General features: G+C 39.8%; 1 protein-coding gene across 1 annotated transcript; it reads left to right on the top strand.

Moving 5' to 3' along the window:
* Positions 1-660: 660 nt before the first annotated feature.
* On the top strand, positions 661-11,584 carry LOC104467467 (TBC1 domain family member 7-like). The gene is made up of 4 exons (XM_010081253.1): positions 661-806; positions 2,530-2,675; positions 10,371-10,500; positions 11,320-11,584. Exons 1-4 carry the CDS (start codon positions 708-710, stop codon positions 11,404-11,406), a joined length of 462 nt encoding a protein of 153 aa, XP_010079555.1. The 5' UTR covers positions 661-707; the 3' UTR covers positions 11,407-11,584.
* Positions 11,585-17,979: the final 6,395 nt, after the last annotated feature.

Raw genomic sequence — 17,979 nt, 5'->3', positions numbered from 1 at the left:
TGCGGAACACCACTTGTCACCGGTCTCCTGTTAGGAAAGCATATCCTCTGGAGGAAAGAAGATGGCATGCCCATCACACGCTTCTGGTTATGTATTGTGGGGAATAAGATACTCATCACCTGCAAGAGGTATTTATTTGTCCTTAGGAAGATGTTTATCACAAACCAAATTATTTTCTGTATATTGAAGGTAGGCATACTGCTAGGTAGGCATACTGCTTATGTCTGCATTATATTTTTCAGTAACTCTGACATCCATGACAAAGATATTTGAGGGGCCTGTTTGGCCCTTATCAAGAAATAGGATGAAAAATTCTGCTGCTATGCATCATAAAAATGTGGGGCACAGAAATAAGAATATTGCTACATTGTTAGGATGTAATGTTATCTCATTTGAGAATATTTGAGAACTTTAGAGTTGTTCCCAACTGCTGTTGTATCTTTTAGTTTTAAAAGCAAGACAAACCTTATTTGTTCTGCTTTAATCGGTATCTGCTATAATGCAGCTACTGCCCAATGTCTTATTTATGAATGTCAAAACAGCTCTGTGTACATTGATTCCAGTTTGTGCTCTCAAATAGGAATAGGAAAATGATTATAAGAATAATTTAAATAAGATAGTCCAATAATTCAGTGTAGTTAGTTCACTTTTTTGTCTTTGTTTTCTAGGAACCTGAAGATGAAGTGTTCCTTGCTATTGCTAAAGCAATGGAGGAAATGGTGGAGGATCATATAGAATGTTATTGGCTTGTCAGTTGCTTTGTGAATCAGCTAAACAGCAAGCACAAAGATTCATTACAACAATTGGTAAGAAAAAAATACTTTTATTTTTTTGTGAGGAGAGCTATGAAGGAGAAAAGAGGAAGTAATGGAAAGAATTAATATATGGAGACAAGTGGAGCGTCAGAGATGACATGCTTGGATTCTGTTCCAGCAACTGTTTTGAGAAAACGTGAAGAGTGCTTTTTGTATTGTGGTCCTGCTGTCCTGTAGGACACTTTGTCTAACATAACATTAGAAATTGTTTTTGTTTACTACATGGTAGTTTTCAGTTACATCTTATTTTCTTTTTAGGTTAGCTAAAGCTTACATTGTATCTAGTTGAGTTATATTTCTTACAAATTGGTCACTTAAGAATTTTCTTTATTTTGAACAATTAAAGATGTCACAAAGTTAAGAACATCTTGATGTGTGTCTGCTACTTTTTAGGCTGCATCTCTGGCATCCATGTGTTGCTGGTGATAGACAAAGCACAATTGTTTTGCTTTATAAATGGATCCAGGGTACTGTGTTTTCAGAAAAACAGTATGTTGCAAATTAAGTTATAATAAAAAGTGGAATAGAGTTCTTTTGGCACTGGTCATTTAAGTGCTCTCATAGAATATTAATCTTGAATTTCTGTCTTACTGGTTTATCAAATTAAAATTTGATTGTAAAGAAAATGCATGCTTGTAAAAATTTGCTTCATTATACAAAAGTTTTTGTAATTCTTCAAATAGTCTTAACAGATAAGAAACCTTTCAGTTGACAATATCCACTGAGATGAAAGTGTCTGAGTACCTGGGCACTAGCAATCACTGAATGAAATTTGTTGCAGAAAATTATGCATCTTCTTTGTTATTCTTTTGGAACTTAGAAATACTTTTTAAACCTACCACCTGTTACTGGAAGTTCTAAATTCAATTTTACCAGTTTCCATAGTTCCTTTCAAAGGACAGAGGACATTTTTGAGGCAGGTATATGCTCTTACTACATAGGGAGTACCAAGTGTCTCCCTCCCTAAGTTTTTGTTTTAATACGAACATTGTACCAAGACTCTGTATGTTAAAATATGGACAAAGGAAGTGCTTTTTGTCCTTTGACAGCTGAAGTCATTAGCTGTTTTTCTAATTATGACAAAAACCATAAAGGCACTCCTGAATTTATGAACATGTATGTTGTGTTACATTAGAGTTTAAACAAAATGAGAATTATTCATTTTTCAACTCTATCTTACATTCTGTTGGCTTTTCTAAATACTGTGGACTTTCAAACAAGAAATCAATGTCCAGCTTTTAATATATTGCACAGGGATTTACTCTCAGAATTGATTTTCTGGGTTTTGCTGCATTGTGTATAGATCTTTTTTTTTTTTCCTGGTGTGCACTAAGGCGATTAGGTTTGAGGTGAATGAAACTCAATTTTACTTGTGAAGGTAGCGGTAATTAGTGCAGGTTTAATCTCTGCATTGCCTTAAGCTCTCAAACACCTCCTTGCATGAGGGAATAGTGCATATTTTGGAAGTTCTGCTGGTGGTCAGCAGTTTAAGGAACCTGGAGTTGTTTGTTTATTAAAGTACTTAATTAGCCAACTGCAAAAATCAACGACACTTTATTTTGGAACATCATGTGTTTAGTTAAAATAATGTAAATTCATTATTTTAACGTGCTTTTAAAATTATTTTTTAAGACATTTCTTGTGTTACAGTGTGTATTAACTATGGAGGGTACTCTGATGTGAGTTATTTAAAATTTTCCGATTCCTTTCTCAGCCAAAAATTCTGGAGCAGTATTTGAACATTGAAGATAACAGACTCCTGATGCATCTGAAAGCATGTGCTGCAATGAGCAAACTCCCTTACGATCTTTGGTTTAAAAAGTGTTTTGCAGGCTGTTTACCTGAGTCCAGTTTACAGAGGCAAGTTCTCTTTTTTTCTTTCTGTTTGTAATTACATAGTAATTTTAGCTTTTTGTCATCGCTAGCAGGCAAAGAGCTCTCCTTACTTTATCTGTAAGATTATGGAGTTAACTTCACTGTTGACTTGGAAATGATAAAATTGGATTTGATTCCACTTGTTACTGATGCAAGATAATCTCTGTGTGATTGTTCCTTGCACTGAAATTAAAAAAGGATAGAGTTAAATATAGCGACTGATTCTGTTAGACACTTAATGCCTCTGAGGAACTGAAACTCTAAATCCCCTCTTAGTGATAGATAGCGGAATGATAGTCAGTTTTCAGGCTTTTTAACAAAAATCCTTGCTTAGGGAGTGATTATGATACTGTATTATCATTAGATGAAAAAGATTTAGGGCAGGTAGAGTTTTACAAAGTTAATGAAATAATGCATTTTGTCAGGTTTTTACAGCTGTCAATAGGCTCTCTAGCTTTTAAAAGGGGAAAATTCTTGTGCATGACACTTCACTAAAGGACTTTAGAAATGAAGCTTGTGTGATTTCTCTAATTCTGATGTCTGAGAACTCATGGAGAGCGGAAAATTCAAGCTGGATGTAAAGAAGCATGTCCTTTCTGCATTACAAGAGTTGCTAATAGTTGAGAAGGAGATGACACAATTAAACAATGGGTTTGTTTTCAGCCACCTTAAAACTTTGAGAAATAACAAGGTGCAGGGGAAGTTTTACTCCAGCACCTCCAGGACTTCAGTGCCTAGAACAGTGTGGAAACGGAGAGCTTTGTAAAATGCTCTGGAGAAAATGCTTTACAGTAGTAAAGATGCTCATAATCTGAATAGTGAATGCAGTCTTGCTTGCTTATTTGGGACTTCACATTTCATGAAGGAATGTGGGGAACAGCTGTTTTTAAAAATGTTTTATTTGCTCTTATGAAAATAAAGGGGTTTTAGGAAACAAGTTATAAGATTAGAAATCATGCTCTCCAGTCTTGCAGTGCAGTGGTCTTTGAGGTTGTGTATGTTCTACTGCTGGCAAGGAATATGTCTGAGAAAACAATTTTTTGAACCCAAAATGGAAAGATTTAGTGGTAGATCTTTAAGTGTTATGCTGTGTACAGCTTGGTAATTGTTACTTGGCTGTTACTTGTTCTTCTCATCAAGCACCCATAAGGCTCCACAATAGTAATCTCTGTGTAGTGGTTGTGCGTGATTGTGGTGGTTAAATGCTTTTACTACTTTTATGGCTACAGAAATTACGTAAGTGTGTACAAAATGTTTGTTACGTCCTTAAAAGTGGTTGAACGTGTATGGTTTGCCTGTGTCTCTATTTCATATTTGCATTTCTAGGTTACTTTTAGCAGATAACTACTGACCTTGTTTCAGAGGTGCTTTCTCTGTGTGAAACTTAATGTCATTTGTTAGCAGAAGTGACTGCTTTACCTGGGACTTGCCAGTCTCTTCAGGCCGCCTTTTCTGTAGGCTTCTGTGATCTGAAATAGCCTTTGCAAGCTACTGCATTAGGAACCTCTTTGGATGTTTTCTAGGAGTTATTTTTATTTAGTACCTATGTGATTTAATTTTGCTAGTAGGTCTTATGGCTGAAAACTAGAGCTGAAAGAGGAATTTGCATCAGAGGAGTTTTGCTATTGGAAGATTCAGGGTTTTTTTTAAATTTCTGTTGAAAATCGAACATTTTATGGAGCTGTGTCATCTTGATGGTGTAAAAGAAAAAATCTAGATGAGGAATTTTGATTTTCATATTTCATCTTGTTAGAATATTTAATTTCAAACTTCTAACGTTTTAATCTGTTAATTTATATAGACTATTTTATCTGGTTAATGTGCTGTTTAGCATTTTTATATACAGTTTTACCTTACTGAAATAGAATATTTTTATGACCTGAAGTTTTTAAAGTACTTTTTTTTTTTGCATGGAAAAGGTCGAAATACTGGCTTTTTGTATCTCTCTGGAGTAAAACCAAATTTCAGTGTTGGTACTTCTGATGGTACAGCAATCCCTTTTCCTAACAGTTCTTGTGGGAACATGATAAAAGTGTACTTCTTCTTGCCAGTTTAGGTTTCTGAATTATTCAGTTATAGTCATAATGGCCTCATTTGCTAAGGAAATAACATACTTCATGGGTAGCATGTGACAGATGAACTTAATTAATGCTTGGAGATTCAGTTTGGATTAGAATCTAGAAGCCTGAATACTTATCTGAAATGTATCCAAATGGCAGTGTGGGAACGGCTGAGAACTGAAAACAGGTCTCCAGTTCTCCTGTGAGCTTTACTTACTCTTCTGTCAAGTGAGAGCTGACCTGAGCTCAGTCTTTTATGATTTAATTTAACTTATGAGTTAATACTGTATTTCTTAGAGAGGCTGCTTGCTTTCTGTAAACTGTACTCTTCTCTGCTGAGCAGTGAAATCTAAATTTCATGGTTTTTTTTTTTTTTTTTTATCTCTAAGGCGTATAAGATTGGTATATGCTATGCGGAAATTGAATCTAATAATAGTGAGATGAAGTTGCATAATACAAGCTTTACTCCTGACAGGCACCGCCATTCAGTATAAATACTGCTTTGTAGCACACTTCTAGTTATACCATAGGTAAAATTTATGCATCAGTTTAAACGGCCTTGGAAAATGTATACAGACAGGTTTCACGTAGAAACTTTTCCTTTGAGCTTATTCAGTGTCTTTGCTTGCCCTAATTCACTTGACAGGTGACAAGCTTCTTAAACTTCTTCAAGCTGCCACACAGGTGAAAGAGAGGCACAGACTCGCCATTTCGAAGGCCACTGTTTCCTCAGGGCTCGGTATCCCACCTGGAATACAGACAGGTTGTTTCCTGGAGCATGAACCAGCCTGTAGCACAGGCTCAGGAGGGCCAGAAAGGCTTAGTTGTCTCTGAAACAGGGAGAGAACTGTGTCACACCTTTGTTTTTATACTCACCATTGCCCTATTTGCTCAATTTCTGCAACACCGTATCTGGTCATCTGTTCAGTACGCCCCATACATGGAGAGCTTTCAGACGGCGTGTGGGCCCTCAGCTGGAGAGCCCTGTTGTTAAAAGCACCGTGTCCTGCCGGTGGCTTCAGCTCTACAGGCAAAATGGCACTTTGGCTGCCGGTTTATTCCAGTGGTGTCATCCCAGATGATCCAGCTACAACAGAAGTAGTGCAGCTTTGCAGATATAATTGTGAATAAGACGTTTTTTTTATGGCCTAATGTTGCCAGTCACGTATCATGCCCCTGACTGACATTGTTTGTATTCTGCACTGAAGACTTGGCATTGGCAGGACTGCAGTAGCGGATGGGCTGGTGTTATTAGCCTCTGGTAACTTGTTTGTGGTGAAATATTTGGTAGTTCTGGAATCTTGTGACTGCCTTTCAAACTGGCAGTACCTTGTATAAATGTATAGATGGCTTCTGTAGTTTTACATCTGTGATCTCTGTTGTAAATATGCAAGTCATTTGTTAGTAGAAAAAACAGAAGTACGAAAAATGTGTTAAATTTACTATGGAGTGGGAGGGCATAAGAATGTGCATGTGGGCTACTACTATAGAGAAACTTAAGTGGGTTTGCCTTTGTCTAAGTGACTGAGCTGCTTCCCAGCTCTGGAAACAGGTGGGCACAAGATCATGACCTGACACAAGGATGAGATTTGTGTGAGCCTCATCATGTCCTTCCATGCCCAGTTACCATTGGAAGGACACCCAGAAGTGCAGGCAGAGCAGCAAGCGTTCTCTTCAGATATCTCTGACCTGGATGACGGGAGGACCAGAACCAGGCAATAAGATCGAGTGTGCTTACCCTGTAGCCTAGGGGGAAAAAGCTGTGAGATTAGTGATAGTATTTCAGAAGAAGAGAGAGCAACAATGCTGTGATGCTTTTTGTATGCTGCTTCACTGCAGTGGTTGAGGAACCTAAGAAACTACCTTGAGAATTTCACACACGTGCACATACAAGAGTAAGTCATACCGTGTCAATGGAAAAAGCTCAGAGAAAAGTAAATAGCTTCATTTCCATAATCCTTGGCATGCTCTTTACCTTCATATCTTCCTCTTTCTTTTTATTTTCCCTTGTGGTTGTTACTACTATTTCGCTGTTTGAGAAATACCTATAAGAGTGCTCCTGTGGTTAATTGAATACTGTTACATTTCACAGAGGATGATAGTCACAAAAAACATAATGAATTCAGTGTGTACTTTCTTTTTTAGTATTCCTGAGTAGGGCTATAGGCACAGTTGCATGATACTTCCATTAGAATTTTCCCATCCCTGGGAGTATCAAAAAATGGGTAAAAAGTTGCAATCTCTGACAGTATACTTGGTCTGAAGTGTTTGCTGTTATTTCAAAAATGAAAGTAGAATACTTATTATTAACAGAGGTACAATGTATAAAGGCTGCTATATGAGAACAGAATCATCAAAACACATTTCCTCGAAACTGCTGTGGGTTTTCTCCGTTCCAAGTAAATACTTTTCTGACACAGTTTATATTGCTATTCCTGGCTCTCCTGGTATAGACAAGGTGCTGACTGCTGGTCTGTTTATCACAGTGTCACACAGTCATTCCACTGTTACTGTTGCTGTTGGAGTTACATTGAGAGTAAAAATAACTGGAAGTGTTGAGGGGAAACATACCACAGCAGACACAGCTGGTTAGTGCTGACATCTCATCCACTTTGCTCTGCACACTTTCAAAATTGTTAGGCACTGGTGATTTAGATACTGCACCTGGTTTGCCATTGTTCTGGAATCAGACTAAATAATGCAGGAAAACATTAGAGTGTTTTCTGAGCATGAAGTGTAACGTACTTTTGTGTAATTATGGAGACTGAAGTCAGGAGACTTGGAAGCAAAATAATGAAAGAAGGCTGGTATTTTATATTAGGGTTAGTAATTTGTATTCAAATTAACCCGAGCTTTAATATGAACTTTAAAAATTCTTTCCTGTTTTTTGAGGTCTGCTGTTCTCTGTATTGTCATTCATAATTACAGTTCTGATGCCCATGAAACACATGGGGAGCTGTTCTTGGGTTCTAAAGAGATACATTTCTAAAGGAAAATGTATTAGAAGTTAACAGGGATGACCTGTGTGTGGAGCAAGAATGTGATCTCAGTTTTTTCATAGTCTTGCTTAATGCTTCTACATCTGACTTCAACATCAGTGCAATGTTTACAAGTGAACACTTGTCCTGGGATGCTTGAACCACAAAAGAAGCAGTAAAATTTGAATCCTGGATTATTTATTGTTCCTGCCCATATGGGAATTATATTCATTTTTTTTAAACATAGTGAAACATGGAGTTAAAACTAAATTGCAAAGGGAAAGGAAATTGGCAGTGCCTTTTTTCCCATCTGACCATGGGTTTCTTTCATAGAATCACAGAATGGTTTGGGTTGGAAGGGACCTTAGAGATCATTGAGTTCCAACCCCCTGCCATGGGCAGGGACACCTCCCACTAGCCCAGGTTGCTCAAAGCCTCATCCAGCCTGGCCTTGAGCCCCTCCAGGGATGGGGCATCCACAGCTTCTCTGGGCAACCTGTTCCAGTGTCTCACCGCCTTTGCAGTAAAAAGTTTTTTTCTAATATCTAATCTAAATCTACCCTCTTTCAGCTTATACCCATTACCCCTCGTCCTATCACTACACTCCCTGATAAAGAGTCCCTCCCCATCTCTCCTGTAGCCCCCTTCAGGTACTGGAAGGCTGCAATAAGGTCTCCCCACAGCCTTCTCCTCTCTAGGCTGAACAACCCCATCTCTCTCAGCCTGGTTGTTTCCTTCTTTTGCAAGTATAGTCCTGAGGACTTTACATATGCTTTTCCTCATGTCTTCATTATAAGGTAAATTATAGTGTAATTTTTTGGATGAATGGAGAGGTTGTGAAAATAGTGTCAAAAGAGTTATGGGAATAGAAAGTTAAGTAACTGACAAAGAATTGACTTGAATCACAGTGAAAAAAAAAAAAAAAAAAAAGCTCTATGTAACAGCAGCAGCCTATTCCACATAAGGAGTTATTCACAAAGAGCTTTTCACAAAGAATCACCGAAAGGTTGAGGTTGGCAGGGACCTGGTCCCACCAATCCCTCTGCTCAATCTGCTCAAGCAGGGTCCCCTAGAGCAAAGCTGCCCTGGACCCTGTCCATGTGACTTTTGAATGTCTCCAAGGAGGGAGATTCCACCACCTTTCTGGGCAACCTGTGCTCAGTCCCCCTCACAGTGAAAAAGTGTTTCCTGGTGTTGAGGCAATACCCTTGTGTTTCAGATTGTGCCCGTTGCCTCGGGTCCTGTCACCAGGCACCACTGAAAAGAGCCTGGCTCAGTCCTTTTTGCACCCTCCCTTCAGGTATTTATATGCGTTCATGAAATCCCCCTTGAGCTTTTTCTTCTTCAGGCTGAACAGCCCCAGCTCTCTCAGCCATTCCTCATTGAAGAGATGCTCCAGTCCCTTCATCATCTTCATGGCTTTCTGTTGGACTCTCACTTCTTAACCCTTTTTTGTTGAAATGCGTGATACCTACTTGTCAGTTCAGCTGTCAGAGTTCACATTATGCCTGTGTTGTGTTCTCCTGGCACTCCAGGCTGAAGGGCTAGTTCTTCTGAGAGAGAAGGTCATAGAAAAATTGAGTTTGTCTTTGGAAGAAGCACCCCTGTAGATCCGAGTTTATAGGTGGGCCGCAGAAGATGTTTTCCAGTTAGTGTATTTCAGAGATTACGGAGGATAGTATGCGATCTTTGTCCTCCATGTTCTTATTTGGAAGGAGAAACAGTTTTAACAAGTTCCCAGAAGGAGCAAGAACAGTAACCCTCAGAGTCTTTCTGACACAGCTCTTAAAATTCAAGAACTAAAAATAATGCAAGCCCATAAAAGCTGCCATCTGACAGATGGTTTCACACTGGTTTTGGATAATCTTTCATCCCGAGTCTGTTGAGTTGGGCCGGAGATAGAGCTGCTGGCTGAAGAATGATTTCAGATTGTTGCAGGCTGGTTTGGTGGTGTGGGTCCCTTTTAATATTCATAGAAGTTCTTTTGTAAAGTACCTGTAGCCTTTGGAGGCCTGCCCTTCAGGTTTTTGTTAGAACTGTTCAGGTACAGTTTCATACAAGTCGTAGCAGTGCTTAGGTGATTCTGAGAGAGCGTGTGCACAGTGGGATGGATTGGAAGACTTAATACTTGTGTCTAATTTAAACACCATGGATTATATTCTGCTGGTATATTTGTATCTGATACAGCAATGACCTGGAATATTTAGCTTCTTGAGATATACTAGTTTGGAATTACATCCCTTTGAATTTTCAGCTACTTGACTGTTTGAAGAGTATCTTTATTAGGCATGCTAATAAAGTTCGTTTCCTTTTTTGCACTACGAAATATTCTTACCTTTACCATACACTGTAGAATAGTTGTCACAGTTCAGGCTGTTAAACCAAGATTTGATTGTTGTATTTGAGATTGTAAACGGTTCAATTTCTAAACAAAAACAAAACATATCAATATATTACTGCTTGCCATCACTCTTCTCTGTACAGATTTAGGAATTAATAAAATGTCCTGAATAATTCAATGCATTGCTGTTATTCAGAAAAATAATCTGGAAAAAGGTGATTGTACAAAGACTGTTCTAGCAGATAAATAAGCAGATAAGCACTACAATAATGCGTAGTGATTCCTTTTCATTTTTTTGTAGAGTTTGGGACAAAGTTATTAGCGGGTCCTGCAAGATTCTTGTTTTTGTTGCTGTGGAGATATTATTAACCTTTAAAATGAAGATAATAGCACTGAATACTGCAGAAAAGATCACACAGTTTTTGGAAAATGTAAGTACTCTATTGTGCTTTGCATTACCTTTTATGGATTATGACAGTGTGTTTCAGCCTTAAAGTCATTTGCCTGTTGCAAATGTACCATAAGATACTATTACATTACTTACTGAGAATAGTGTAGTAGTACCACATTGAAGAGAGAATGCAGAGGGATGAGAATAACAATTTTTTTCTATCAGAAGGTAAGGCTTTCATAGAATTAAATTATTTTTAGACTTTGGGGAATGTGTTATCTATGTTTGTACAGATTTTACTATGTTCCTTGTGATACTAGAGGGTTTTTCTGTGAAAGTAAGTGCAGAGGTTAAGTTAATTTTCCTGGAAGCTCTTTACAGGGTTGGTTTCTGGCACCTTTTTTGCTCCTTGCCCGAGTGAGTCTCTAGACTGTTTTCTGTTCATGTAAGCATGGGATCATGAACCTGACCCTGAACTTTCCTTCTGTGCCTAGTAACGAGCATCACAGCAGGGTTGTAGGATCCCAGTGTAGCCTAGGTGGGTTAGATTAGATACAGTTGTGGCCATCGATGGCCAGTATGAGCTCTGCCTGATGTTGGGTTAGGGATGTGTGAAGTGTGAGATGCCTGTGTGGTCATCTTACTGTTTTGTAAATAAAAGCTTTTTGTCCAAAACCTGGCGGTAATACAGTGCATGTAGGACTGAGGGATGGTGGGATGGTAGGGCGGGGAGATGGGATTCTAGTTCTACTTTTTTATAAAGAGATAAAACCTGAACACGAAATTCAAAAGCTTTATTTGAAACAAAACAGTCCAAATAAAGTACTCTGACAAGGCATCTTGCCCTGATCTTTTGTAGATTCCTCAAGATAACACTGACGCTATTGTCAGCAAAGCTGTTGATCTGTGGCGCACACACTGTGGGACTCCAGCACACTCAGTCTGAGAACTTTCTTCGCTTATGACAGCTTGGGGAAAAAAAAGACATTTGAAAAGACATTTTACTGCTCTTCCTCCATCCTAGTGTGATGTTCTTCATTACCTCGTCTATGTAAAGATGCTATTTAAGCAGCTAATTGCATAGTGATCAATATGTAAATATTTTTCAATAAATAGAGATGGAAGGAAGATACATTGTGGTGTGATCATGTCCAGAGTGTTTCTTGGACAGCCAGCAGCTTCTGATTGCACAGTGCGCTCTCTGGCTTTTGGGAAGTAAATCTAAGACTTGAAGCAAGGTAAATTAATTTACTTGTAATTTAAAAAATGTTTTTGTATCCCAGCTTATAACTAGTTACTACTTGGAGGTGGTTTTAAGGTGAATTTACCAAATGTTAGACTGCTGGAACTCTTTGGTGTACAAGCATGCCTTTGCTAGAAATGTAAATGTACTCTATTAATACTGTAAATTTTCAGGTAAATGTTCGGGAAGAGGCATCACAAGTTTGAAGAAGAGGACATCACAATGACCAGGGGTGACATGCTTTTCTGAAGTGTCTTAAAATACTTTATCTGTCAGCCAGTTCTCTGTGGCTGTACCTCCTTCTTTGTTCTTCATGAAAGATGCTTTAGAAAGGTGAATCTGACATATCCTAAAATGGAACTTTGGGCAGGTATGGAGAAAATCAGTGGGATGAATCAATATAATTCAGGATTACAGGCCAGAAATAAACAATGCCTCTGTTGAATGCTTGGCTTAGAATTGTTGTAATTTGATTCTTGTTTGGTTTAGATTTCAAAATAAATTTAATACAGAAATGTAATTTGTGATGTAAGTAAAAGTAGAGTGCTTAGCCATAGACAGATATTTGCTGGAGAACTAATCTTTTTCTTGTAAAATTGTAAAATTCTATTTCTACATCTTGCATAGACCAGGGAATTGTATATCAAAATGTTTTGCTTAGCTGTTATTTGACTGAAATTGATGCTTAGTATGCCAAGTGCCAGGTATGCTCATTGCACTTTAAAGAGTGCGTTGAGCTTGCACTCAGTGTAGTGCAGACTTGAAATGCTTTAGAAACTTCACTTTTATTTTAAACTAGATCAGCTTTACCTTCCAACACATTATCTGGGGACGCTTAGGACTGAGTTCAGGTTACACCTGAAAACCTGATTAGATTATCTCTGCTGGATTGTGAGATGCTGCTGTTAGTGTTCCTGAAATGCCTGAGCTTACCCAGTTCAGTTTGTGTCTGCTTTGAAAGCCACCGCTGTGTCTGTATTGTAGTGTAATCCCTTTGGTTCACTTCGGACAGGAGCTTGTTTTCCCAGTGTAGGCATGAGAGCTGGGTAACGTGGATAGGATATACATTTGGTGAATAGCAGCACTGCATTCTGTAACATGCGATGCACACATTTTGCAAATAATGGCCATCGGTAAAGTCCAAGAGGTTACCCGTTTGAATATTTTTTCCCCAGGCTGCACAGCTTATTCACAAAAAGCCCAAAGTTACGCATGCATTATTCAGGTCTTTACACTGCAGATTACTTAATCATTAAAAAAGTTACTGATGACACTGAAGGTGTTAAACAGTTTCAGTCCTGAAAGGGAATCGATAACTCATATTCTGTGAAGAGAGATGCACTGAATGAGGATTAGAAGTGCCAGTTAGTGTTATTGCTTCCAGACTTGCCAGTGAGTGTTCCTCCCATCGCTATTTGACTGAAGACTCCCGATGTTTTCTGGTTTAGTTTTTAATTTAAAAAAGCCTTTCTCTATCAATAGGCATGCCCGGGAGCTGCACAGATGAGAGACAGACATCTGCTTTCACAGAATCACAGAAGGGTTGAGGTTGGCAGGGACCCTCAGAGGCTATCTGGTCAATCCAACCCCCTGCTCAAGCAGGGCCACCTACAGCCAGTTGCCCAGGTCCATATCCAGATGGCTTTTGAATGTCTCCAAGCAGGGAGAGTCCACCACCTCTCTGGGCAACCTGTGCCAGTGCTCAGTCACCCTCACAGTAAAAGTCTTTTTCACATGAGCAACAGCAATTTTACTTAAACATTTCAGCATATGTGGGATGGATCCTCAAATGCTGCTCTGCTTTAATGTCAGATGAAGTTTGTGTGCAGCTTTCTTGGTTTCATGTACAAAGAAAGAACAGGAGTGTTTCTTTAATGGAGGGCATCATTTATTCTGGGTTATGCTGAAGGAGGGGAGTTCTCTAGAGAGTAGATAGTGGTTTAACACCATGATTCCTTTACTGATCTGGTAAGAGACATTTGTGTATATCTTAATGGATCCATTTCCAAGCTTTCACTGTGGATTTATGAGGAATACTATTTACGCAGAAAACTTACTGAATTCCCAAAAGACCGAAAGTATGAATCTGGCTCACTTATGCTCAGCTAATTTTTGGTGATGTCTGCTCTGTTGAACATAATCCTTTAGCTCTGAGACCTGCTTCTCAAGAGAGCAGAACAGCAGAATGTTCTTTTGCTGTCCGCAGCATGTGATGAGCAGGGTGAGGTTGAGGCAAGATACCTTTAAACTCCGGACCTAGAGCACAGTCCTCTGTTTGGGAAGTGGTGGTCTGTGCCTCCAGCGATTGTCATCAGCCTGGAGTTGGGCATATGTGGCTAACAGTTGCTCTTTGACCTCACTGACTAAAACACCGCAGTAGCTGCAGTGTCCAGCTAGGCACTTTTAGTGGGCAGTCCAAGTCTGGTCATTCATCTGCTCTGGGCTACTAGTTCTTTACACTGATTATTTTGAAGCTGGAAATAGTTGAGCCACCTCCTGAAATTCCTGGCTAAGTAATGTGGGGAAGGGGTTACCTTTGCTATTTGTTTTCTGTTAGCTCTGTGTCATTGCAGGAGGAGTATGGTAGGTAAATCCTCCGATGGTCATTTTTCCTGAGAAGCTTGAAAATTAGATATTTTGTTTTACATTATTTCTCATTGATTGCCTGAGTATGTAACTGCTTGCTGCATGCTTGTTCATACAGAACTAGCTGCTAAGAGTGGTTTTGGGGGTGTTTTGTTTCTTTTTTTCTTCTTCTTGGAGACAATAGAAACAACACTGAAGCATTCACTTGGAGACTGAAAGCTTCCCCCTCAAGCCTCCTCCTGCCAAATGTCTTCATGGGCTTTGCAAACAAGAAAACTAAGCTTAATTTGGTCCAGTTCTCCCCTCGAGCTGTACTTTCTCTCCAGAGAGGTTTAGAGCAATGCCGCATGTCTGTGTGCTCCCATGTTGCGTGCACCAGTTCTTTTCCAGCTGACGTCCAAATGTGATGGAAATGCCAGATAGGAAAAGTAATGGCAGATGTCAGAGGATGATGCTTGAAAAATTATGAGTGAAGTCTAGTAAGGGGCCAGGAAGGAAAAGCAGGAGAGTACGGAGACAAAAGTAACTGAAACACAGTAATTCAGAGGCTGATAGTTAAGTGCTACAGAGCAGGTTTCTGTGGATAGATGAACTTTCATAGCCCCGTGGGACAACTAGAGTTTAAGGTGATGTCTCTCTGAACAGGACAGCTCCTAACCACGTGGCACAAAGGTACTCAAAAGCCAAGTTTTCATTTATTCTGCCACTCGGAAGAATTTCATAAGCAATTCTGTACAATTTGTAGGCAATGCTTGCAGCATGGGGGTAGGGTGGTGTTGCACCATCTGTATATTGCCTTGACAGCTGCTTAATGGGTGCTGGTGGTTCCCTCTTCCTTTACCCCCCAAAAATTAGATGCCTAATGGCCTTTATTTTGGACTGAAGATCAGCTCTTGGACACGCGTGCACATGGATCTGTGTATGGATCTCGCTTTTCCATCCTAAACTGGTTGCTGAACAGCTATGTCTTATCTCCTACCTCTCAGGGTTTATGTGATCCATGTATGTAAAACTTAATAGATGTTAAAATACAGATTGTATTTTATGTCCCATTAACAGGGAATGTTGCAAGAGAGTGACTGCAGGCTGCTGGTTGTTTCTGTAGGCCCAAGTTTTTTTTTATGAAGTGGTTTGAAGCAGTGGGTAAAGGCAGCACAAATGCTATTGCTGGGCTGGTCACCAGGGTCTCCCTGTTTAATGGAGAATTGATTTTTTTTTTTCAGCCCTCGTCTTTGTTTCCTGCCTAGAGATGGCATTAGATTGCAATTTGATTGATAGTAATTACCTGAGCTTTACTGAGGACACACACGCCTCTTTCCTTAGACCAGTTTTATGAAATGCTTCAGTTAAAACATAAAAACACAGCCCTTGTGTCTCGGTGTGAGCGATTGGGATGTGTTCTCCCATTTTCTGTACAAAGTCTTCACCAACAGTTTCCATTTTAAAGCACAGAAATTACCAGATGTAACTAACCCACTATATAATGCTGCTATTCTGTAGCTAGTTCTGAGGGAAGAGGATCTTTAGTCAAAAACCTAGGCTTTTCATTTATTTATTTAATTTATCCAAACCTCAGGGGATAGCTACCAACTTGTCAGCTGCAAGAGGTCACTGAAAAACCTACCCAAATGGAAACAAAGCCCTGTACCAGAGTTTTGATCATGTGTCTCCGTATCAGCAATGGAAAGGAGCAGAATTTGGTCAGTTAAACTCTACGGACCTTTCATTTCTGTGTAATTGGAAGCCGCTGGGTGCCAGTTGTCTCTTTGCGGTCTGAATTTTTGCACTGTCATTTATGAAAACTAAACAGCCTGAGCAGAGCTGTTACCTTCTCTGCTTTCTGCAGAAGGCTAATGGGACTGTTTGAAGGTACATGCTTGTTCTTGTGAAGATTTTTCCTCCCCTTTTCACTACAGAGGCTGCAGCTTTTGACAACCTGTAGTGCTATTCAACCACTGGAGCTATTCGGGGAAGAGAAAATGAAAAAAAAGAAGATGAAAAGGTGCCATCGAAGTAGCTGGATGTGCAGGTATGGCTCCTCTGCTGAACAGCAGTAGCACTTGCTGGTTCTACTTGGTGGCATTTTTTTCTGCCATGTGGTGTTGTTGCACATCAGCCAAAGGCTTGTGAACAGGGGAGAGTGGAACTGGAAATGCTGCACATTGGCAGTGGGCACTTGACAGAGTGTACCCTGTACTGGCAACACTGTGGTGAGAGGTGGGGTTTGGTTGTGTCTGTATTTTTGTGTGTGTGTAGTGCAGATTGTTTGTTTTGTTTTTTATTAGCTTGGTGGTAGGTACAACTTCAGCAGCTTCATCTTCCAGTACCAGCCATCTTCCTTTGCGCTTTTTTTTTGAGACGGCACGAGTGGCTCAGCTGACACAACGTCCCATCGATCCACTCTGGTAAGTCTTGCTCTTCTGCTTTGCTCCCCCCTGAGGCGTAGGTACGCTGTGGGCATGCACTCTGTCACTACAGCCTGGCAGGCAGCAGGAGGGCTGGTATCCTTTACTGCATCAGTTACACTATCAGTCACTGGGACAGAGGGTGATAAAATGCACAGACACAGGAATGCTTTTTTTTTAAATTAATTTTTTTTAAGAAACTGCATACATCAGAGACAAACAATAATTTAAATACCATGCAGTTTCTGTATGTACAAAACCTAGGACATAGAGATCCAGTTTAATTTTTTTCTAGTTATTTACATCGTTTTCATACAGCCATAATCTGTTAAATTACAATACTGGAAGAGCACATGATTGACAGCCACCACACTCACTCCTATATAAAGACAAACTATATACATACACTTGGATATCAACTGGAAAATGCAACTGGTGCAGAAGTAACTGGGACACACGGGAAAGCAGGTAATGTGCCCGTCACCTCCTCTCTGTTCGCAAAGTTATTCTGAGCTTGAGCAGACTGAACACTTGGGAAAAATCCTTTGTTCCCCTTTTTCTTTCCTGATTTTTTTTTTTATTAGCCTAGTCATCTCCCATGGCTATTTATACAAAGTGATTTTATTTGCAGGCACGTTAGAGAGTCCCCTTTCACGTATAACTATGGGTTTCCATCTCACCCATCTATTTTTATGAGTGCAAGCTTTCACTAGGCATGTTGGAAGTGCTCCCCCTCGGTTGGTTTATAGTGTTTCCACTGTACAGACAGCACTCTAGAAATAACGAAGGGCGAGTGTGGTGACTCCTTGCAGTGATGCCAAAATGCTATGGTTACATGTAAGCCTTAGGCTGAAATATACTTGTGTAATGGGCTTACTGTTTCAGTTAATATAAAATAGCTAAGTGTCTATTATATTCTTCCCCCCTTCCTTCTCTTCTCATAACGTCTAGAGTGCGCACTAGGAATTGTCTAGTCAGTCACAAAAGCCTGAGCCCCGTCCCAGTGAGCTTGCAGCCTGAAACTTCTCCAGATGGCAAGTACCTAATCAGCGGGGCGTGGGGTGGGGAAAGGACCCCACGCTGACCTTCGCTGGGATGCATAAATACATCCCCAGGTCCCTGTAGCCCGCTGCCAGCAAGGGTGTGGGTGGGAGGGCGATGCCACCATTGTATTTCCTCACCGTCGCTTTTTTCTTTTTCAAACTTTTTTCAAAACTTTTGTCTAGACATTTTGGAACTGCTTTTCCAATCCCCGCCACCTACCCAGCCCCCCTCGCCCCCCCGT

The sequence above is a fragment of the Pterocles gutturalis genome, unplaced genomic scaffold, assembly GCF_000699245.1.
Source record: "Pterocles gutturalis isolate BGI_N339 unplaced genomic scaffold, ASM69924v1 scaffold14634, whole genome shotgun sequence".
NCBI classification, from domain to species: domain Eukaryota; kingdom Metazoa; phylum Chordata; class Aves; order Pterocliformes; family Pteroclidae; genus Pterocles; species Pterocles gutturalis.
The sequence above is the reverse complement of the archived record's forward strand: the minus strand, read 5'-3'. Positions and strand labels throughout refer to the sequence as shown.